Here is a 24,249-nt window from a genome sequence, read left to right on the forward strand (position 1 = left end):
AAATGCTTGGACTGGTAGTCCCTATCCTGCACTGGTGGGGTCCCTCAGCCTGCCCTGCACCCTCTCACAATCCAGGACCCCTCGGGGGGATGTCAGAGAGCTGATTTCGTTCTGATCCGGCAGGCCAGGCTGAGGGACCACACTGGTGCACAAATTCGTTCGTGCTCCAGTCCTCCAGTTTTAAGAGGCTTAATTCTCCGAGGTGAGAGCAAGGGGGAAAGGGCTTCCCCCTCTTCTCCCTTTTCTTTCAGAATTTCTTTCTTTGACCTTTCCGTATGTACTTAAGTCTTTTTCATGGCCATATAAGTCACTTGCCAGTCTTACAACTCAGGACTGTTTCCTCAAGGACCTAGGAGCCACCTTCAGTAGGACCTTTGGGTTTGGGAATACAGGGCTGGCTCCTCCACCCTATTCTACTCTTCACCTTGATATTGGCGGTCCCCAATCTGTTACCCTTTTTGGGGGGATACCCAGGCCAATAAAATGAAGGGAAGAGACTAAATATACAAATGGGCAATGGCCAGACCAGATACAAAGTAGCAGCGGCAGCAACCAACTCAGGAAGCCGGCCCGCTATCTGCAAGTCATACTAGTAGCAAGTCAGATCACGATCTCTAGCAGCCCGTCCAGGACGCTAAACAGTGCCTTCTGCACACCCCACACTGGGGATCGAATCCACAACCCCGGCATCCAACCGTGTGTGACCTCCTGGTTCACAGGTCCACGCTCAACCTCGGAGCCACGCCAGCGGGCCATCCGCAAATTTTCAAATCTCTCACACGAGCCCCTTCGCAGAACTCCTGGAACCCGCCCAGGGATGCCCTGCCTTCCACCCCACTCCCGGCGGCTAGGTTTTCCCCCCCTGACTCTCCCCAGCCCTGCCGGGCTCCGGACGCCCGGAGGCGGGGCCTGCGGCTCTGGGGGCGAGGCCGCCGGGAGGCCGTCCCCGCCCCCCAGCCCCCGTCCGCCAGCGGATCCTGTAAAGGGAGCCGACGGCTGCCCGCCTGGCCCGCCCGGCTGGCATCCCCTAGCCGCCTCCGCCGACTCCGGAAGCTGCAGCAGCAGGAGGAGGCAGCCACCGCCCGGGCTCCAGCCTCCGAAGTCGCCCCGGCCCGAACCCCGGCCTCCGGCGCCGGCGCTGGGCCCCCGGGGACGAGCTGTACGCGGCGCCGGAGGACTACCACCCGCCGAGCTGTACCACGCGCTCGCCCGGTCCAGGGGGCACCCTGCCCCGCCCGCAGGTGTGTGCTCCTTCCGCCAGCTCCGAGGACCCCGCTCCGGTGCCTCTACCCCACCCCCAGGGTCCCTTCCTCCTGACCTCAAGCCCGCAGCATCCCCACCTGTGCCTGCTGACCCCTGCACCCCCTGCTGACACCCAACAACCCCCGCAGAACCCCAACACCCGCCGCTGAGCCCAATACCCGCTGCTGAACCCCAACACCCGCCGCTGAGCCCAATACCCGCTGCTGAACCCCAACACCCGCCGCTGAACCCCAACATTCTGCTCAGGGTTCCCCCAGTCCTCCACTATGTCCCCCAGCCAGCAACCCCCATGCCAGGTCCAGAACCTGCCGAGTCTCTCCGAAGTGCCCGCCCCTGGCCCCCCGCAGCCCACACCTCCACGCCGTCCGATCTTGGGGCCCTCCAATTCCGCTCTGCCTCGCAGCCGCCGGGTCTCGCTCCTCTCCCTCCTGACCCCCAGCACCCCTCTTTCCTCCTCATCCATCTGGCTGGCACCCTCCGCGCCCTGCCTCCCGGAGCCCAGGTGTCTCGAGACCCCTAGGACCCCTCGCCGGGCTCCTGCGGGTGGAGCGGGGACCAGGCTGGGGTCCCGCCGCTCGCCCTGACCCCCGGCGGGTCCCGGGTGGAGAGGAAGGGCGGCGGGCGTCCACGAGCGCTCTCACCCCTCGGAGGGAACCCTGGACGTCTAAGCTGGGGCCTGCCGCCCTGCCATGCGTCTGGGGTGCGGAGGGCGAGGTCACGGCGGCTCCCCGCACCTGGCTGGGCCCGACTGGCTGGACCGGACGCGGTGGGAGGGGTCCCAGGGCGCCTGTGGGGCAGGAAGGATGCGGCCGCACCTGCCCTCTGAGTCTCCCCTCCTCTGCGGGTTCTCCAGACTCTGGCCTGAGGGAAACCGGAGTTCCCAGAAAGGAGGGGGCGGAAGGGGGGGGGAGCACAAGACCCAGGTTAGGAGAGGGGGCTGGTGGTCTTTACTTGCTCGGTCCCCTCCTCCTCCCCTGGCCCTTGGTTCCCCCGACACAATGAACAGCTTGTTGAGAATTTGCATTTTATGAAAATAGGGTGGAAAGACAAAGGGTCTCCCTCCTATGCGGCCCAGTGCTTCCTCCCTGGCCCCTTTGGGAAGTGTCCCCACCCCTGAGGCCTATCTTTGGTTCTGGAGAAAGAGGGTCCCCTTATCTTCCTAGCCTTGGGGAGGCTTGTGAGGAGAGTTAACAAGGCCACCAACCAGGAAAACTGCAGGATCTTTGGGCTCATGGGACAATGGCCGGTCTGGGACAGGGCTTCTTCCAAGGATCAATAGTTTAGGGAGAGAGAGAGAGAGAGACTGCTTTAATTTCTCAAGGGCCCTAAAGAGGCAGGAACCCTCAGCTCTGTCATTCCTCGCCTCCCATCCCCCACCCAAAAAAAAAAAGCAAAATAAAAATAACTCCCAATCTCTCTCCTAAGTATGATGAGACTTAAGGATACATTTGAGGGCTACGTTTTTTGTTGTTGTCTTGGGGTTTTTTGGTCCCAGAAAGCATCAAATGTATGGCAATGTCAAGAGGTCAGGTTGAGCTGGGTACTGCTGGTCCCTGAAACAGTCTGTACTTTGGAGGAGGAGATTGGCCCCTCTGTCCCCTGTCTTCCCACGGTTGTGCTGGGATTGCCCGCCCTCCAGACCTGGGCCCTGAGCCCAGCTCCCCAGTGCAGAGGAACTAAGACGATTGGAAGACTCTTGTGACAGAAGCATCAGTTTAGTAATTTCACACGTTCATTGTTGGGGCAGCTGGCTTAAAGACTGCTTGGTGGGTTAGACCTGGGGCTTCCCTAATCTAGGAAGGTTTTTCTGGAGGCAAAAGACCTTGACCATCCCTGCTTGTTGACTGTAATGTGAGCTCTTTAGGATATCCTGGATCTTGTCACTATGGCAAGGTGTGTTCCCTGATACACCTGCTGGCCATGACAGAAAACCAGCCATTAAAAGTTTGGTCCTGTTCCTAGCCTCTGTCGGGTATCAGCAGTCCTTATTAATTGGTTGGTAATTTTGTTTGATTCTAAGAACGTAGCCAACACAGCAGTTTTTCTTTGAATTCCTCAGCATGTCAATACTGGAGCGTATTAGTTCAGGGACGGTGAATAGTAGTAGTAGTCATAGTAATATTAACTAATACACATGCCCTTGTGAGCTAATCACTCACCTACATTAATTCATTAACTCCTCACAACATTTCCATGAAGTCAGTCAGTACTGGTGTTAGTCTTTACAGTTGGGTTAAGTCGCTTTTCCAGGGTTACTGGGTTAGTGGGAGGCAAAGCCAGGACTCGAACTCACATGACCTTCCTAACACTCAGTCTGGCTGTAGACTCTTGCTTGTAACATTTTTACTACCTTTCTTTAAAGGTCCCTGTTTTTTTTCTCTTGCCAGGGAAGCCTGGAATTGCTCATCGAGACTTAAAGTCGAAGAACATCTAGTGAAGAAAAATGCCATGTGCGCCATTGCAGACCTGGGCCTGGCCATCCATCATGATGCAGTCACTGACACCAACTGACATTGCCCCAAATCAGAGGGTGGGAACCAAATGGTAGGAAAGCCCTGGGCCCTTTGCCCTCTGCCTGTCCTGAGTGGTCCATGTGTGTCCTTCCTTGTTGTGCAGAAGGAAGGAAGAGAAGGTCTGTTTATCAGTTGAATCGCAGTGAATTTCACTAAATTGTTCTGCTTTTTCCCTCCCCTTTGACCTGAATGAATGAATGACCCAGGCCCCAAATTGTAAGCCAAGGCCTGAGGTGATTCCCCCGATTTGTATCAAGTCGTATTAATTAGCTGAGTGGGACTTTGATGACTATCCAGAATAATTTTCACATTATCTGCAGAATGAAATTTAAGCTCAGCCCATCACTGTGGCTACATTTAATGAAGTCCAAGACCCCAGTAGCAACTATGTATTCTATATTGTTAATGCCCTGTGATCCACAGTACAAATACCTCTGCCAAGAAATCAAAACATGCTAAAAATAAATCTTGATGGTTAAAAAGTAGAGGTACAAGTAAGAGTAGCCTATGCTACTTCCCAAAGCTATGCTGAAGAATTTAGATTTGGATCCAAAACATGGGAGTGTGCAATAAAAGCGTTGATCAGTTCCTCGCCCCCAAGGGGCTTTTTTGGGGTGGTACCCACATTCTGAGGGCTCCCGAGTCAGTACTTTGATTTAAGGAGAGAAGTCATCTTTTCCTGTGCATGATCATGTTTCCTTTGCTGTTGCAGATACATGGCCCCTGAAGTGCTTGATGAAACCATTAACACGAAGCACTTGGGCCCCTTTAAATGTGCTGACACCTATGCCCTCGGGCTTGTATATTGGGAGATGGCTCGAAGATGCATTTCTGGAGGTACTTTTCTGCCTTTTCTTGCTCCTGCCTCCCAGTCCAGGATGCTGGATCACCTGAGGATGCTGGTGTTCTACTGCCTCCTTTCTTTTTACAACCTGTGGGATGCCCAGTGACAGACTCCATCAATCACATTCTCATCAAATATGAGGGAACCTTGGAGGTAGCTGTGCTACAGGTGTGTTTATTCTTCGGACCAGCTTCTCAAGTAGTGCTTTACATGGTGGTCAACATTCTGGAGGCTTATTTAGCTTTTTAAAATTTTTAAACAGATTGTTCTCATTGGTCCTGGAGGTTTCGAAAGTCCTGGCAGGAATAGCATGGGACTACTGCAGGGGTCTCTTTTATACAGCAGGCATTGTATGCTAACCCACTGGCTCTCAAGCTGAGGCTCCTGGGGGACATGGGTTTCATTGACAAATTAATAGTGGTAATTTCTCAATTTGTAGGACAAAGCTTACCAGTGTGTAGAATTTTCTCAAAATGAGTTTTTCTCTTGTACTTTTTCTTAGATCTTTGGAATTTGCAACTGCTCACTCATGTCAGAATCCAGTAAAAGGTAGTATCAGATTTAGCTGAGAACATTTTTATCATCAGCTTCGTACATCAGTATTTTACAATGACTTTTAAGTATGCTGCCCTCAAGTTCAAGAACCACTAGAGCCCAGCCCTCAGCCATTAAATGTAAGAAATTCCAGGTCAGGGGGGATGAATTAAGTGAAATGAAATAAATTAAAAAGAACTGGTGAGTCTTCCAGCTAGACCCCTTTCTGTGTTACTATCTTTTTCTATCTATGATATTTTTGGTAAGATCCAAATTATGGAGAAGGCACCCAGGTGTTATTCATAGAATTGTACATCTAAAATTTTGATCCTTATATACAGAAAACAGATTTAGAAAATCTGGTCACACAGATCTTAAACTGAGTAAGTTAATACTTAGAGTGATGGGAGCACAGATGAGGGAAGGCCAGGTCCCTGCCCTCCAGGGGCTCCCTGGCTGGAACTGACTAGTAAATAGATAACTACAATGAACTGAGATAAGTGTTATGATAAGGGTAGGCACAGAATGCTCTGGGAACACAAGACAAACAAGAGGTTGGGGTCAAGAGAGGTGACATCTCATCTATTGTAGAGCAGGCATTGGCCTGCTGATTGAGAAAGTGGGAGTTTTAGTCAAAATAAGTGTGTTACCAACAACCACAGATGTTCAGTATGGCTAGTGCTTGTACTAAAAATTAATTAATAATCTTTAACACAATTTTCCTTTCTTTGTACTCTCATCTAATATTTATGTACATGCATTAGTTTTTAATTACCCAATTAACACATGTGCATGCTTGTAAAAGCTCAAAATTGCAAAGTATAGAAGGTAAAGGTTATATAGATGAACACATGCTTAGCTTTTATAGAGTTGTAATTGTATATATGGCTTTATATTTCTATTTGTTTCACTCATTTTGTAAGTACTTTTCCTTATCTTTAATGGTCATTAGTTTCAATGACTGCAAAAGTTCCAATTATTTTGTGTCATACTAATTTAGCTATTCCCCTTTAATTGTATGTTTTTTCATTTTTAACTATTGTGTAATGTTGCTGTAAATAGAACATGTATAGGTATATGTAAATTTCTTCTTTTGAATTATTTTCTTAGAATTATTTTCTTAGAATATTTAATTGTAGTGATTTCCTTGCAGAGATGAACAGAAATTATAAATTTACCATTCTATGGAATTTATTGTTTTGCAGATATGGTCTAAAAATGTTTTCAAATCACTGATTGGTTTATAACTTAGGGGGAAAAAATTTCTAAACTGATTTTTAGAGAGGGAGAAAGGGAGAGGGAGAGAGTGAAACACTGATCTACTGCCTCCTGCATGCTCCCTACCAGGGATAGAGACTGAAAGCCGGGCATGTACGCTAACCTGGAATCAAAGCAGCGACCCTTGGGTGAATGGGATGATGCCCAACCAACTGAGCCACACCAGCCAGGGCTCAGCAAAAATGTTAATGTCTCTATAGCGATTTAAAATTATATTAAATGCACCCTGGCCAGGTAGCTCAGCTGGTAGAGCATCATCCCGACACACCAAGGTTACAAGTTCAATCCCTGGTCAGGGCATATACAAGAATCAACCAATGAATGCATGGATGGGTGGAACAACAAATTGATGTCTTTCTTTCCCTCTCTCTATCAAATCAATAAATTAAAAATTATATTAAATGCATTTTTGCCTTTCAGAGTTTATACCAGTAATTTGGGTGGGCATGCTAGTCAATTTCCCCTTGGAAAGATAATGCAAGTCAGCAAATGAATTCCAAATTTTAGAATTCATCTGTTAAGGGTGATATGTGAGCATGAACTACATGTTAAGCAATGTGATAAATGCTTTACCTGTGTTATTTTACTTAATTCTCAAAAGAGCTTTATAAAATAGCTCCATTCTGCCAATGAAGTTAAGTTTTTTCAGAGGAGTTATGTAACTTGCCCAGTGTTGCACAGCTAGCAAAGGATTGGAGATGAAATGCAGGCTCCAGAGCCTGTGCTCTTAACCATTCAGGCTACTTGGGGGGAGGATGGCCTGAGAGTCTTCTCAATATCAATTATCTCTTAATGGAGGGTATTTGTTTTACAACCTGTATCTGAAAAGAGCTTGAGAAAAAGAAAAACAAAACTGGATACAACCTCATCAACAGATGAGGATCTGGTCTGGAGAAATTTCCTTTCAACATGGTTGCTTATAATCAAATGCCTTTTAATAAGTAATTGTGCTGAGTGATGTGCCTTCCAGCCAAACCAAGCGAACAGAATCTGTGTCCTCTAGAGACTAAGCCATGTGACTCTGCAGAGGACGTGGATGTTTGAACAGTGACCCAGGAACACATGCATTAAAAGGCAAGATAAAATATTTACCCTGTATCAAAGCACCGAACTTTTCTAGTCCACCAGAGTGAGCTTGGCAGGAAAGAGAAGTCTTCCTGGAGTAAATGGGAGACCAAAGGGAAGAATGGGCAGGTGATGGATGTTGCTTTGGGTTTAACTTGAGAGACCAAAGATAGATGGATCTGACACATGAGACTGATGCCAACCCAAGTCTAATTTGGCCTTCTTCCCGGGACTGTGTCTAACTCACCAATCAGAGGGCAGCCCCTTGCTCCACCCAATGTCAGTCATTTAATATAGACATATCTTCTACCCAGCAGGCCTGCTCACTGGCCCTGGGTGTTCCACTGTCCTGAGACTCAGAGCAGCTATGTTGCAAGTTCCTCCTTTGATGGGCATAAAAGATGGATCCTCTTATCTCCTGGCAAAAGTCCTTTGTTCAGACCTCCCCATGTCCTTCCCATGTCCCCGTGTCAAGGAGGCATGAAGCCTGCCCTGTGATGGTAGAGCTCTTTCCTAGCAGCATTCTAGAGGAAAATTCCATCAGTGCCTTTTAGATACCAATCTGTCCTCTTGGCTTTCCCCAGTCTCCTTCATACACAGTAACCAATCTATAATATTCCAACAGTAAGTTCCACTGCCAACAACTCCATCCTCTGGCTTATGTTTTGCTGCAGTGTATGTAATCATGGGCTCTATTCTTAGGCTCAGAAAGATGTACAAAAGTCACTTCTCTCGCAACTTACTATATTTATCCCACATTTATATAATCACTAACCATGTACCAGGCACTATTTCCTATTATATGTTTTCCTATTATATTAACTCATTTAATCTTCCTAACAATTCCATGAGGTGTTATTTCCACTTGGCAATTGGCAAAGCTGAGGTTCATACCTACGCAGGCAGACTCCAGAGTCCTGACTCCTAACCACGGAGCCATGCTGTCTCCAGGAGAACTTCCTAGTGACCCCTGATGGATGTCTGTTATCATATGAGAACGGCATAAAGCTCAAGGCAAGATAGGGGGTTACAGCTTCAGAAATACAGCTGATCAGGAGATAAGAGAGGGGCTGTCAAAAGAAGCTTGCATTGCCTGGGAGGTACACACTGGCATGTTGGACACCCCCTCCCACTTTAGTGAGAGCTGAGTTCAGTAGAGCAAATACTGCTAGTCTGGCACTGTACCAAATGCTGGGCATGCATTATTTTATTTATTCTTCCCAACCACAGGTAGGCATTCCTATCATTATTGCCATGTTACAGAAGAAGGGGCAGGCTTGGAGAAGGAAAAGATCTTACTCAGGATCACATAACTATTAGGTGATAGACTCTGGATTCAAACCCAATTTGTCAGTAGCTCTTAACTGCTGCAGCAGACCACACGGGTTCTCCTGGGAAGAAGGGGGATTGGTATTGTATACATTTTATTTTCTTTAAAAATGTATTATGTGATATTTCAGATAGAAAAAAAGGCACATCGTGCACGGATAGGCTTTATTCATTCTCCCCACCCCCTCCCCTGTGCATGTCCCACTGAGCACTGTCCTAATATTAGGGATGTAGCAACAAATTACTTCAGATGTAAGGGGGGTCAAGAGGAAATTCAGGCAGTGTTAGAAAAATCAGAACGAGTTTTTTGTTGTTTTGTTTTGATCCAGTGCCACCTCTGTGTGCAGCACTACGCTGGGCAAGCTCAACTAAGAGAAATATCGGAAGTCCCTACCTAAGTAAACCACAGGAAGTCACTTAGTTTGGCTACCAAAAAAAATGAATCTGTTTAAACACACAGACTAAAAGCATCTTATTTAGAATGGTATTTTATAATGCCAAAAGCAAGCAGCCAGGGTGGTGGGCTTTGGGAAGTGGAAAGGGCTCGATCCGGGAGCCATCATCCTTTACTCAATCAAGCATTACCTGAGGCCTATCTCCTGTAAAGGGGATACAGCCGAAAATTTGGCAAACAGGTCGCTGCCCTCCTGGAGTTTATAGTCTGGTGAGAATATTGCATCTTGAGTCACTGCCAACCTCCAGCTATGTTACTTTGGATAAGGAGCTTCTGCCCCTATTTTGTAAAATCAATGGGATCAGACTAGCGGATCTGCCACTCAAATTCGCAGCTCAAAACGTGAGGCAAGCACCTGTGCCAAGCAGAGGGTAGGAGAGGCTCCCCGGCTCCCCGCTTCTGCGCCGCCGCGGGGAGGCGGGAACGCGGCTTAAATCGGAACAGCGTTCGCGTTCGCGTTCGCTTTCGCGTTCTGAAAGCACTTGTCCCTCGCGGCGCCCCGTCGACCCCGCCGCCGCCGCCGCCGCTGCCTCCGCCGCTCGCGGAGCCGGAGGAGGCGGAGCTGGCTGTGTCCCGGCTCTGGAGCGGGTTAGCAGCGGAGAAGGCGGCGCGGCAGGCCCGGGTGGCCCAGGCTCGGGCGGGGCAGCGGGGGAGGCTGGCAGGCAGCGCGGGGAGAGCGGTGCCTTGGGGTGGGCGCTCCCAGCGAGAGGAGTCCGCTCCATGCATGCGGGCCGAGCCCGGCCCCTACGAGCCGCCGACATGAAGAAAGACGTGCGGATCCTGCTGGTGGGAGAACGTGAGTCCGCGCACCCGGGCTGGCGGCGGCCACCGCAGCCCCTGCCGCCCCGGGCCTTCTCGCCCCTCGCCGCCCCGCGCTCCTCCCCGCGCGCCCCCAATGCTCCGTGCACCTTAACGCTTCCCTTTGGGCTGTCTGCAGGTGGCTCTCCACCTCCTCCCTCCCCTGGGCCCTGCTAAGACCCCCTTCCCCTGTCCCCCATTCGCCCTCCCAAGCCGTGTCCCCATTAGTCTCTGGCCGCCCGGCCTCATCCCTCCGAAGGTCCTCTCCGCCTTTTCCTCTGCGAATCCTCACCTCCTGGGCCTCAGCGGTTCCAGGCCGCCTCCCTTCAGACCCTCTCGCCTTCCGCGGAGATTCCCTTGTCACCGCTAGGCAGGTGCTGGGACTGGCAGCCTGGCCAATTGGGATGGCGGGAGCGGCTCCCGGGAAAGCTAGGGGGAGGGGTGCAGAACTATTCGACTGGTGGACAAGGTCAGGTTTCTGCCTTTTCCCCCCCACAAACGCAGTCTCTCTCTCAGCATTGACATGAAGATATGGAGCGTTTCTAGTGATTCTTTGTACTTTGCATTGGCATAGCTCTGGATACACTTGCTCATTCCTCAAAAATGTACTCTCTACTTCAAGTTATACAAGGGCTCAATGAATGAATAATTCTCTGGGGAAGGGTCCGTTGGTTGAGAGAATTATTGTTACCCGAAAACCTACTTTCCCCGGTCTTTTTAAGCATTCTTTATTCCGTGGCTACTGGGTAATTATAAATAAGGACAGGCACGCAGGAGACCCAGCGTACACACATACACACGAGACCCTTCACCTTTTGAAGATATAATGGAGGAGGAATGCCTTCTGTTCCGGGCCTTGGGGACAGGACAGCAGAGACTTCTTGATAACACTGTACAAGTTCCAGGACTCTGTTGGTGGGGCTGAAATAAGAGAGTGGGCTGGCGGGACCGGGCTGCTCGTTTTCAAGCACAGTGGTTAAAGCGTTGCCATTGCTGTTTTGAAGCGTTCTGTTCTGAGCCCCGCTCCCTTCTAGAGGAGCCCCTCCAGGTCCCTGCCATATTCTCCCAAGGAAGAAAGTACCCTCTTCTGTAGTGTGTTTTGATGTTCATTGAAATCTCCGTTCACCTGCTGTTTGGAGAAATCTTCCTTTAGAATCAGAAGTTGGAAGTAAACTTAGCCAGCTTACTTTTTGATTTGCAGTTGTAAATTTTAATCTTTAACTATATCTTTTTCTTTCTTTCTTCTTCTTCTTCTTTTTTTTTTTTTTTTTTTTTGAGAGAGAGAGAGAGAAACATGGATGGGTTGCCTCTCTCCAGGGCCCGGACTGGGGATGGAAGCGGCAACTGAGGTATATGTCCTGACCGGGAGTCCATCCCATTGGTGAATGGGATGACGCTCAAACCAACTGAGCCACACTGGCCAGGGCTATAACCATATCTTAATCTGTATTTTGCATGGACTTCCTTGACAAAGTTCAGGAAGGTGTTATTTAACATGATTCATGCTGATGTATTTGGAAAAGCAAGGTAGGAAAAGGGCGTAGATGATCTGATTAGAAACTGATCCTGACTATCATCAAATGGCTTTATAGTATATTCATTATTTTCTTTTCTATAATATATTCATTTTTAACACTAATTTTTAAAAAGCAAAAATCCCATGTTTAATTAGTTTTAAACATATGAAACAGTTGCATATAATCAGTCTGTAAAACACCTAATAGGAATACTATACATATATAAAATATATTGTCAGCCTTAAGACATTTAAGTGAAAAAAAGAAAAGAAAAAAGGAAAAACAATAACAAAACAAAAGAAATTTAAAAAGACATTTAAGTTAAAATGTTAACAGTATTATTTATTTAGAAATACAGAAAATAATTAAACATTTGTTAGAAAAATTAGAAGCTATGTTCTGCAGAAATGAAAGCAAGAGAGTTGACAAAAGTATACGTGCAAGAAGTTTTTTGATCAGAGGGAGAAACTTGACACGAGAAAGCCTTAGGTTTTGAGGAAGACATTTTTCTTAAAAAGTGTGGTACCAAAAACTTCAGGCCAGCTACCATACCATTATATACTTTCTTTTCACATTTAAAAATATTAGAAAGAGGTATACTTATTTGAAACATTTAATTAGTTATTTTAAAGGATAGTATTGGCGGGGGGGGGGGGGGGGGGGAGGAATGTTTGAAGCATTACTTTTTGAGATTTAATGTAAATATTTGATAGCTGTTAGCCTACCTGTAACACTTTAGTTACTAGGTGTGTGACCAAGACTATTTTAAATAGTACTGCTCTGAAATGTGGATTTATCAGGAAAACCACTTTTTTAGGAAAAAGTGGTAGTAATTCAGTTGTAGTTTTAAGATGTTAACTAAGGGGAATGGGAAAAGGCAAAGGAAAAGGGTCATCATATCTGGTATTGTAAAGCCTATTTTTTTCTATCACTTCAGCGCATTTTATTGCTGTTAGTGTGTGTCCCTGCACCACACAGCAGCAGCTTCATTCATTGAAGCTCCTAAATAGTTGTGAATAGTTTCAGCATTCTCTTGCCAAACTTATACTGTCCTCTGAAGGTGAAATGGGCCTTTTCTTGGCCCATCTGGAGTCTGACCCATCCAGGCTTTATTGCTAACTAATTGCTTAATATTTATTTGGTGATTAGATCAGAGAAGTTAGGCTGAACATACATTTTAAGGTGCTTATTTGCAGAGAAAGCCAAAGTGTTTTAAGTATCATTTGCACCTTATCTTAATTATTGAACATATTAAATACCATTCAGGCCAAAGGAAAAGTTAATTACCATCTTTAAACAAAACAAAATGTTAAAAAATCTTGAAAAATGCAACCACACAAAACTTAGTTCTTCAGGTTATAGCTTTTCATGGTCAGATTTGTTGGCCAAAATTTGTATTTAACTAGATTTGCATGCTAAACAAATGTCCTTATTACAATAAAATTAGCATGGGCCTTATTACCCCTTATCTGAATTATGTAGCTACATTAAAAGTATACAAGGTAGTTTTAGTTTACTAAGGCCTTGCTTATAAATTAAATTGAGATGTAATTGTTTTCTACTGATCAGATTATTAAGAGAGTAGAATTGTTATTCTCTTTTTTAAATGAATCCAGTAGCTCTTACCCGATTTGTAACTGATTAGTTTATCAGCAGAACCTTTGACAAACTAGTTCAAGGTTGGCCCAGGCTTTTGTAATACTGTGTCTCCTTAACTGGTCTCCCTGCCTCTAATTTCGTTCATTCTCCATGTAGCAGATAGCCTCATCTTTAAAAAGTATCTCAGATCCTGTTACCCATTTTTAAAATTCCCAGATGATGTCTGCTTTCACTTAAAATAAAGTCCAAACTTTTTAATGGAGGCTTACAAAGTCCTTCACAATCTGGCCCTTGCTTTACTCTTGTTTCTTTATTTCTTGTTTCCTTGGGCTAGAAAGTAAGCTTCATGAGGACAGGAAATTGGTCTTGTTTATTTAGATATCCCCAGGGCCTAGAATAGACTTGGCACAAAGTAGGCACTCAGATAGTTGTTGAAAGAATGAATGAGTTCGGGTTAGTTCCATTTATTTAGACTTAACTTGTTTTCCAAACCATTCCTCTCAGTCATAAAAATTTGATCATTCTCCTTTCTTAAATCCAGTCTGCTGTGGTTATTGGTAGGATTTGAAGAGGCAGCATTCATCCCATCTCTTGTCCCATGTCCTTAGCTCTGTTTTGTCTGGGAGATTCCTGTATTCTGGCAGTAAAGTAGACCAGTGGCTTACAATGACAATGCATGTCTGTTCCATGTCTTGGCTGCCAAGAATTATTGTCCTCGCCAAAGGAAGTCAGTTTCTCTTTGAAACACCAGAGGTTCATCTTAGAGATTTGAAGGGGTTGGGGAACGATTCTTTAAGTATCCTACCTAATAATAGACAAATATGCAAATTGACCGCACCTTTGCTATGGCCAAGCCACGCCCACCAGCCAATCGGGATGAGTGTGCAAATTACCCCAACCAAGATGGCGGTTAATTTGCATATCAAGACAGCATAGAAAGAAGCCAAGAACTGCAGAAGGGAGCAAAGCTGCGGAGAAGCAAGCAAGCTGGGGGGGAGGAGAAGGGAGGAGCGGAGGCGGGGCCGGGGGAGAAGGAAGGAGAGCAGGGGGGCTGGCGGAGAAGGGAGAAGGCGGGGGAGAAGGGAGGAGAGCAGGCGGGGGCGGGGTAGAGTGCAGCAGGAAACCCTATTGCAGGATTCTTCCTGCAACGGGAACACTAATAATAGGAATAAGAGTTAAAGAGACTTCAGGAATTAAGCCAATAGTTATTTTAGAAAAACAAAAAACTTTCTGTGGTCCTTTTAAAGCCATATAGCTTTTCATTCTGGTCTTTGTTAGAATGATATTTGAAGATTAAACTGCTCAGTTTCAAATAGACTGTGTTTACTACCTGTTTTTCTGATCAAGGATGTTGAAGCATCCTTTCTTCACTGTCTCTTGTTCTTCTGACACCATTGGGCCCTGGTGTGGATCAGGTATGAAGGAGAGGGATAGATCACAGCATTGGTCCTTCTGCAGGCCCGCATCATCTGCTTATGGTCAGTAATATTTTCCTTGGGAATGATGCTCAGCTATTTTCCCAAATGCTCAAGTTTTCCACTTAAATATATACTTTCATAGTCACCCTTCCCCTCCCTGTGTATTCTTATTACAATAACTTAGGAAGAGCCAACACAGCTTCTTAATAAAGACACAAATAAAAAATGAGGAGTAGGTCCGTTTGAAGCATACAGTGTTTGTTGTCAAGAAAAATAGCCAATATGGCTGGTAGGGCGGTAATTGGACCCAGAAAATATTATTTCCGCTTCATGATTATTAGGAATTTGCCGTCATTTAGAACTAGATGTTCAAAAGATGTGATGAGAAGACAACGAAATTTTTAGCCTGGATAAATCTAGATAATTTGTTCTGTAGTGATGAATGATGTTCCCATGGATGACCTACTTAGAAGCATGGAGTCTCAGACTGTGGCATGTTGTGTTGAAGTGAATCAGAAGGCCTTCTGTCCTTCGGAGTAATTGTGGCCATGCTTTTTGTTTTTAGAGAATACTTCAATACTTCTCAGACAAAATAGAGGAAAGAGATCATCAGTGGCTGGCTAACAAAGGAGAATATTTTTGTCCTTCATATTAATATTTATATTAAATACTGTATATTTATCTTTTCATATATAATTTTAAATGAAATTCATTGATATTTATTTGTTATAAAACAGTATATAAAGTATCTATACTTTATTTTATAGTAGATATAAAATTTAATTCGTACAGTAATTAGAGAGGAGCTTGAGATTTTGTTTCTTTTATGGAAATAATTTTTATTTTCTTATCAGTTAAAAATGTGTAGTGTTTATACTCATCTGCCATTTTTAAGGGATCTTTTTGAATGTAGGCTTATATAAATATTTTTTAAATATAAAATATTTTTTAAATGTTTTCCTTATCTTCAAGGCACTCATTCATTTCTCAATTAGCTTGAAATTTTAATTTTAAACCTGCTTTATTATTATTATTATTTTTTGGTAGTCTCACTCAAGATTAGGTAGGCAGGCACAAGGGGAGCAAAAAGCCCTAGATTAGTTTCACTTAAACATTTCTTAACTAAATCACATCTATGTAATCCTTTATTAGTTAAAGTATCTGTCATCTCACTGCTCATCTGAAAGGAAACCCAAAATGATACTAATGAAAACATGCTCGTTTTCTCCCAAGTTCACTAATCTGTCTCTTGCTCTGATTTTGAACTTATTTTTAAAAAGGAAATTGCCCTCGGATTTTTATGAGGAAATGATTTATGTTCTTTGATTTTTAAAAGGTCTTACCTCTGAAACTAGATGGAATTGTTTTATTGTGAGTGCTAAACTGCCTCATATTCTCTAACTAATGAGACAAGATATGAATGGATAAATAAATAAATTCACACTCTAAAATATAATATTCAAATAAATAAATTGAAGTATTCCCACTCTTGGTACCACTGTCTGGTACGTCTATACAAGCAAACATAAGTAAGGCCCTTTACTTGTAGTCTTTACAATACCTCCTGTCTTGCCAAGGTGTTTCCTTTCCCGCCTCTGGGGCCTGCCCTGTTGGAATAGACCTACTGGCAGGTTTGTACTTTGGCAGGAGCCTGCTGCTGGGTAGGCAGCCAGAATTGCCTTGCTGAGCTGAGCTGTGAAGAAATTTGAATTTCCTTTGAATGTTGGTCTTTCTCTTCTGAGAATATCTCTGGAGGTGTAGGGGATCTGTGGAAAAGCAGAAGGGAGTATGGCCAGGAAAGAGTTGTTCTGAGTTTTTAAGAAGAGAGATGAGGGAGAATTGTAAGGGTTATGGTGAGGGAGGGGACTTTAAGTTAACATAGAACACTTGTCAAAGGCCTGAATTTTGCTGAGGGATTCTCAGTGAGCCTGATGAAGGAGAACAAGTCCTTAACTTTCTTGAAAACGAATAGGCTTTTTGATGTTGGTGATTGACTTAATTTCGATCCTTTTGTTTTAACATTGTGAACTGTTAAAAGTTAGGTAGGCTTCTTCTGGTGAGGGCCTTGGAGTGGTGGGATGTAAGCAAAATTTTTAAATGGTAATTCTAAAAAGGGGATTATGAGAAGGATCAAAGGCTTAACGGTATTAAGGTAGACAGAATTCTCACGGACCATGCAAGAGTGAGATTTGTTTTCCTTTTGATTACCAAGGAGCATCTGAGTTATTGAGTATCAAATTCATTTTCCCACTCCTAACATGGAAGGTAAGGATAAGAATATAGAGATATATAAGGTATCCAGGAGAGTTCTTCAGAAATGGAAATGTCTCTGGGAACATCAGTGTTGGTGGGAGTTTTGTGCCTTTGGAGACACTAGGGAAAAAAACAGACATCTCCACTGTGGCCAGAAAAGCCCAGACGTTCAAAGGTCACAGGAATTGTACAGCCATTGGATCTTCTAAAATGTTTGGTTTAAGCACCTGAAGTTATACTGCCTGCTAAAAGAAATTGCATAAAATACAAGGCCCCATGGACTTGATTGGACTTCACAGCAGAGGCATTCTCCTGCCTGGTGATCCACAGAGAGCACTGCAATCAGAGTGGTGATTATTCTTTGCAAGGAACCTTATTAGGGCTGTCTCCCAAACGTATTCTTCTTGCTCTGCAGCATCATTCACTAAGAGAAAAAAAATAGATAGGAGGTTCGAGTTCTAGGTTTCCTGATGCTGGATAATCGCTCATTTTAAATAAGGTAACTTTTGCCTCCATTGTGCATAATGATTTGGAATTAGGATAGACGACTATGGATGTTGAGGTGAATATTACCTTGAGCTAGTTGAAGGTTTGAGATTGCAAAGACCCTAAACAAGGCCAGGATTAAAAGGACTTATTTAAGGAAAAAGTTATGAAATGCTGAATATAAGTCAAGTTCTAGAAGTTCCTGGACCCCATGTTGGCTTGGCAAGTCCCACTTGTTCTTATAGATTAACTAGTGGCCCAGTGCATGGATTCGTGCACATTGAAAGGAAATTAATTAGAAGAAATATTTTAATATTTATAATAGAAGTGTAAAGCAATTTCACAATCGACAATGATAGATGGAAACACACGTGCGATTGGTGCCAATGAGAGCTTTATATGTATCGCGCATGTGCGAGTCAACTTAGCCTTTTATAGATATAGAATGAACTTGCTTAATTAGACCTGCTTTCTGATTTAGCTAAACTCTTTCCAGCCCAATGAAGCACCCCAACTTCTCTTTCAGGTAATTGTCAGCAACACAGCAATAAATATCAACATGAAGCAGATTATTATTGTAGATCACGCAGGGAGAACAAAGGTTAAAATATTTAACTGCAGCAGTGTCTGACTATATTCTGCGCAGTGAGAAAACCTGAAGTCATTTTCAAAGTCCACCATTTCTTACTTCTTTTCAGTTGGGTCAAGTTTCTAAACCTCCATTTTCTGGCTAATGAAAAGAAAATAGGATTCCACTGAGTCTCCTATCTACCTACTCCAAGACTTCTGTGAGGATCAAATGAAATGAGGCACAGGAAAACGCTTCACAGACATTTGGTTAAAGTGTGAAATATTTCCACCTGGCTGTAAAGCAAGTCATGTTCCTGGGCTGAAGAACTGCAAGGAGGCTAGTCGTCACTAGGGAGAGAAAGCCGGATGTTGCTCAGTGACTTCATTACCCAGATGGTCGGACACTTAGCATATTAGCCTTTTATATATATAGATGTTTCTGCCAAATCACTTTCCCATACGCAGTTAACCAGATAACAGATAAAATTTGGAGATCTGTCTGCATTTTTAGGCTATTAATGGGTCTGTGACCTAATATAACTTGTATTTTTTTCATCTATTATAGGCCTGTTTTCTAAGTGTACTACTATAGGATAGTTTATATTAATCATAGAATATAAGCATTGATACCATCTAATCTTTTTTTTTTTTACCTGATGAGGAAATTGAGGCCCAGAGAGAATCAATGACAACTCAGGGTCACAGTGTTAATGACAAAATGGAATGACCTGGTTCCCAAATCCACATTTTCTGGCCCAATTCCAGTGCTCTCTTAACTCCTTTAATTCAAACTCATCATCATCATCACCACAACTACCATGTGTGTGTCAGATATTGTCCTAAGCATTATACATCTGTCATCTTAATTCTCTTAACCAATTCAATGAAGCTTTTCAGAATGATATTTTATAGATGAACAAACTGAGGCTTATGACTTGCCTTAGGAAACACAACTAGTAAGTGCTGGAACTAAGATTTCAGTCCAATTCTGTCTCATTCCAAAGGCTGTATTTTTTTTTTGAGGGGGGGTGTGAATATTTATTTAAAAGGTATAAAGAATAATACAACAAATGCCCATCACCCGACTTAAGAAATAAAACATAATCAGTAAGGTGAAGCCCCTCCCCATTGCATTTCCCTCTCTCCCTCAAAAGTAGCCACACACAGAATTTCAAATCTGTGCCCTTAACCACTAAGCCATACAGCTCCATTTACTAAATACATTTGCTAGAAGCTAGGGATTCAACAGTGGACAAGAAAGACATGTTTTCTGTTATTTCCTGTGGGTGACAGAGAAACACTTGTTCCTTAGTCTTTCTGGAGATGCTCAGTAGCTGGTAGGAAATACCAGGTTTTCACCAAGGACAGCTAGGGAGTCCTTTGGGAAACCATTGGTGGTATTCTGGAAGGTTGCCTGGGTATTACACAGGCACAATACTGTCTTAAAAACACATGTGCCTTAAGTGATTATTCATTTTATTTTTATTTTTATTTTTTTTAAATATTTTATTGATTTTTTACAGAGAGGAAGGGAGAGGGATAGAGAGCTAGAAACACCGATGAGAGAGAAACATCGATCAGCTGCCTCCTGCACACCCCCTACTGGGGACATGCCCGCAACCAAGGTACATGCCCTTGACCAGAATCGAACCCTTGAGTCCACAGGCCGACACTCCATCCACTGAGCCAAACCAGCTAGGGCTGATTATTCATTTTAAATTTCCTGCTGTGTTTCCAGACCTCTGGGAGAAGTAGATAATCCCTTCTTCTGAGCTTTCCTGCCCCCGCTTCCTTTCTTTAAATAGAGTGATTGAACATGGCACTTGACCCATACCTCTTATGTGGCAATTTTGTCTATCTTATTCAATACATTTTCCATATTATCCCCACTTAAGACTTGGTCCAAGTAGGTGGCAAATAAATCTGAGTAGAACTCACACTCTTGGATCTATTACAGTGCTTCTCAGTTTTTTGAGTCATCATCACTTTTAAATACAAAGCTCTCATGCCCGCTGCATTCTAACAATTTTCAGACACTAACTGGGTCTCCTACAATTCAATTTAATTTTTAAAACATATATTTTTATTAATTTCAGAGAGGAAGGGAGAGAAGCATCAATGATGACAGAATTATTGATGGGCTGCCTCCTGCACGCCCCCTACTGGGAATCGAGCCCACAACCTGGGCATGTGCCCTTGACTGGAATCGAACCTGGGACCTTTCAGTCCGCAGGCTGGTGCTCTATCCACTGACCCAAACCAGCTAGGGCTGAATTCAATTTTGACACTAACTATCCTGAGCTAGCATCATATCCTACAAGTTAAAGGTCAGTGTTTCCAATAAGATTACCCTTTATATTATTTTTTTAAATCCTCACCTGAGGAATTTTTTCCATTGATTTTTTTTTTTTTTTAGAGAGAGTGGAAGAGCAGGAGGGGAGGGGATGAGAGAGAAACATCAAAATGAGAGAGACACATTGATTGGTTGCCTCCTGTTAATGCCCCCACCCGGTGGGGATCAAACCTGCAACAAGGTAGGTGCCTTTGGTGGGGAATCGAACCTGCAATCCTTGGGTCTGAGGGCCATTGCTCTAACCACTGAGCAACCAGCCAGGGCAAGATTACCCTTACTTTAGACACCAGCTGCAAAGTGGGGTCCCCAGACTACCCACACTTCTTCCTGGATGACTACATATATTTGGGGCTTCCCAAAACCCCCTCGGGTTCTATATAATTCACTAGAATGACTCAGAACTTAGAAAAAGTCTATACTTAACAATTACACAAATGAACAGCCAGGTGAGGTGCACAGGACAAAGTCTGAAAGGGTACTGAGCACAGAAGCTTTTGTTCCTGTGGAGTCAGAGTGCACTACCTTCCTAGTATATCAATATTCACCAACTACGAAGCTCTCCTGAGCTTGAATGTCCAGTGTTTTTATATGAGGCTTCATTATGTAGCATGATTGATTAAATCATTAGCCATGTAACTGAACTCAATCTCTAGCACCTACCTTTTCCCTAGAGGTTTTGGGGTAGGACTGAAAGTTCCAACTTTGTAATAACATGGTTTGTTTTTCTGGCTGCCAACCTCCATCCTGAAGCTATCTCAGCCCTCTCTTAGCCCCAATGCGTCATTCCATGGGGATAAACTCAAGTATGGTTGAAAGGGACTAACTATCATTGAGGCAATTCCAAGGGATTTTGAAGTTCTGTGCCAGGAACTGCGGATAAAGACCAGGTGTATTCTTTTTCTTTTTTCTTTTTTAATATATTTTTATTTATTTCAGAGGAAAGGAGAGAGAGAAACTTCAGTGATGAGAGAGAATCATGGATCGGCTGCCTCCTGCGCGCCCCCTAGTGGGCATGTGCCCTGAACGGGAATTGAACCCAGTCCTCCTGGTTCATAGGTAGATGCTCAACCACTTAGCCACACTGGCCAGGCCAGGTGTATTCTTTATTGTATCACACCCTCCTTTAATATTATTTGAAATTGCAACACTTTAATTTTTACTAGAAACAAGTTGAACAAAGTAATTTTAGAAATGAAATAGCATTTACTATACTACTCCCAGCTCTTCGTTTGCTCTTAAGAAAAGCTTTGAAAGGGAGAGTTCAGAATCTCTAGGAGGTGGGACTAGTCTCCCCGATGGCAGTGCTGAAGCTTCCAAATACTGCTGTGTTTGGGGAGGTGAAATCAAGTGAAACAGTTCATTCAGTCTGGTCGATATGCTAGAGGTCCTTCTCCCATTCATATAAAATCAATAAAACTTGATTCATTATCCATTGTTTTCAAATACATGGTTATTGTGTTAATGTAAATTCATACATATTAAGTATGTACTTTATATTCATAATAGTTTGATGCAAGTTATGTGTCACAGTTGTAGTTCAAAGGAGGACAGGAGGCCTGTAGTAGCCCTGGAATGTCTTTAGAGTTTAGATAGAATTTGAGATGTCCTTGAGCGATGGTTACTATTTGGAGCTGGAGAGGGGAGAGGGGGAATGGCGTTTTAGGTGAAGAAAAGAAACAACCCTTGGGGAAGCAGGATTCATCATGGCTTGTTTGTACTTATACAGAGCAGAATGGCCTATTTGAGCAAATCGTGCATGTGGGGAATAGTGGGAAATGAGATTACATAGATGAGCTGTGTTAAATTTTGTATGATTTTCAAAGGCAAGTAGAATAGTTTCACCTTGATGTGGTGGGTAATTGAGAGTCAAGGAAGGCTTTTTTTTGATCAGGTGAGTTAGAAAGTGAAAAGAATGTGTGAGAAACATGGACTGGGATTTGTATTGTTGATAAATTAATAAGAGGAGAGACAGGAGGAAGGGGTAGAAAGTTGGGAACTGGGAGGCGTTTCAGTAAAAGTACCATAGGGAAAGTAGGAACTGAGAAGAAGAAATGAATATTAAAAATTTCAAAGGAAAATTTGACATAATTTGAAGGCTAAGTGCAGAGGAAGGGTGAATCAAGATAGCCACAGTTTTTGAGTTGTGCTTTTTATGCTGATTTGTAGAAAGAGTGTTCTTTATTGGTGAAAAATTTATAAGTCTGTTGGATTATAATCTCCATGAAAGTTTAAAAAGTAGAGAAGACCTTGGTGAATGGTACCCGCAGTACCTGGAATAGTGCCTGGCAGAGAGAAGTGCTCGAAATATTTATTGAAGGAATGAAAGCACACATTTTACATGTCAACCTTTAGGTAAATTTCAGTTGCCATCTGTAAATTTAAAATATGCCAATTTTGACTACCAAAAAATGACTTTTAAAATAGTACTTATTGACCTCTTTCTAGTAGCAAAAATTATGTTTATTTTAGAAAATTGGGAAAATAATAGAAAAGCACAAAGAAAGTTACAATCGCATTTACTTCAGAGTGAACCACTGTTGGTATATATATCCTTCCAGGTGTGTGTTTTTTTTCCTATGCAAATACATATTCTAAAAATAAAATGGGATCATGCTGATTTATACCTACATAAATGTCATTTAAAAAGTAAATTGGAACAATTGTAGCCTCCAAATAGTGACAGTAACAGCTTATAAACCATAGAATAATCCATGAGACCATGCTAATATGAATCAGAAAGGAAGTTTTTTTTCTTACAGTAGAAGGCAAAGTAATGTAGAAGGTTTGATAGAAACAAAATTTAAGCATCATGAATGGCTGCTAAAACCAGTGGACAAAAGTTTGATGAGAAACAGGATATTAACATAGTCCAAAGTATCTCCTCCTAAGATACATATTAATTACAATAGGAAAAATAACATTATAGTGGCAGACACCACCTCCTCCAAGTGATGACAGCCAACATCACCAGTAATGGGACAAAATTGACACCATCTCCCTTCTGCTGTGATGCACTGAAGAGGGTGCAACATCACTTGTAGGGTATTCCTGCCAAAAATGCAAAACCTGAACTTAATCATGAGATAACATCATACAAACCCAATTGAGGGATAGTCTACAAATTCAATGGCTTGTATTCTTCAAAAAGTTAAGGTCATGATAGATTGAGGAACTAAAGATTAAAGGGGACTAAAGAGACTGACAACCAAATGCAATATTTGATCTTGGTCAGAAAAACAAAGGGTTTTCTTTGCTATAAAAGATGATAGTGGGACGAATGTGAGGTGTGATAAAGTCTATAGATTAGATGATAGTGTTTATTGGTGTTAATTTCCTGATCTTGACAATGCACTGTGGTTATGTAAGAGAATGATCTTGTCTTTAGGAAATGTATACTACGGTGCTTTAGCGTAAGGGGTCATCATGTCTGCAACTTACTCTCAACTGGTTTTAAAAAAATTTATATATATTTAGAGAGAATGATAATGCAAATGTGCTTAAATGTTAACATATGTGGAATTTGGTTAAAGGACAGACCTAGCTCCTTTGTACTATTTTTGCAGTTTTTTGTAAGTCTGAAATTGTCTCTAAGTTTTAAAAAAATTTGAGCCAGAGCTGCTGAATTAGTCAGCAATGAATCAGTGAGTACTTTAATTAACTTATGTAGTATTTGTGTATGCAATGTTTGCTGACTTAGGGGGTCACCATTCCTTTTCTGTATTTTTAACTTGTGTTAACACATTTTTTAAAGTCTGGCATAAGAAAGAGAAAGAACACTGACTTAGCCATCAAGAGATGGGTTATTCTCTTAGGTGTGCAACTAATCTTTTAGTGAGACCTTGAGAGAATCACTGTCTCTGGGTCCTAGGTTCTTTATCAGAACATATTTGGGGGGAGCTGTATCAGCTGACATTGATGACTAGGTTCTAGCAGTTCTGTGATGTTGTGCCCTGAGTTCACTGACACAGTCAGAAC

At 43.2% G+C, this 24,249-nt stretch overlaps 1 protein-coding gene and 1 long non-coding RNA gene across 10 annotated transcripts in view; both read left to right on the top strand.

Annotated features, from left to right (window-relative positions):
- Nucleotides 1-995: 995 nt before the first annotated feature.
- On the top strand, nucleotides 996-8,382 carry LOC307115798. 2 transcript variants are annotated; one of them, XR_013815129.1, is made up of 4 exons: nucleotides 996-1,241; nucleotides 3,651-3,895; nucleotides 4,489-4,788; nucleotides 5,123-8,382. It is a non-coding gene; the product is annotated as an uncharacterized lncRNA (long non-coding RNA). The 2 variants fall into 2 exon arrangements; XR_013815130.1 differs by having other exon boundaries at nucleotides 3,651-3,807.
- Nucleotides 8,383-9,032: 650 nt separating this feature from the next.
- RHOT1 (ras homolog family member T1) overlaps nucleotides 9,033-24,249 on the top strand; it is a 61,265-nt gene continuing 46,048 nt past the window's right edge. For 2 of the 8 annotated variants that reach the window (XM_079799209.1, XM_079799208.1), the window contains exon 1: nucleotides 9,035-10,076. In XM_079799209.1, the coding sequence (XP_079655335.1) occupies nucleotides 10,001-10,076 (76 nt within the window). In that variant the 5' untranslated portion in view covers nucleotides 9,035-10,000. Of the gene's footprint in view, nucleotides 10,077-24,249 lie in introns of all 8 variants that reach the window. The other 6 variants (XM_079799212.1, XM_079799213.1, XM_079799207.1 and 3 more) reach the window with 5 other exon arrangements.

The sequence above is a fragment of the Cnephaeus nilssonii genome (genome assembly GCF_951640355.1).
Source record: "Cnephaeus nilssonii genome assembly, chromosome: 19".
In the NCBI taxonomy this organism is placed as follows: Eukaryota; Metazoa; Chordata; class Mammalia; order Chiroptera; family Vespertilionidae; genus Cnephaeus; species Cnephaeus nilssonii.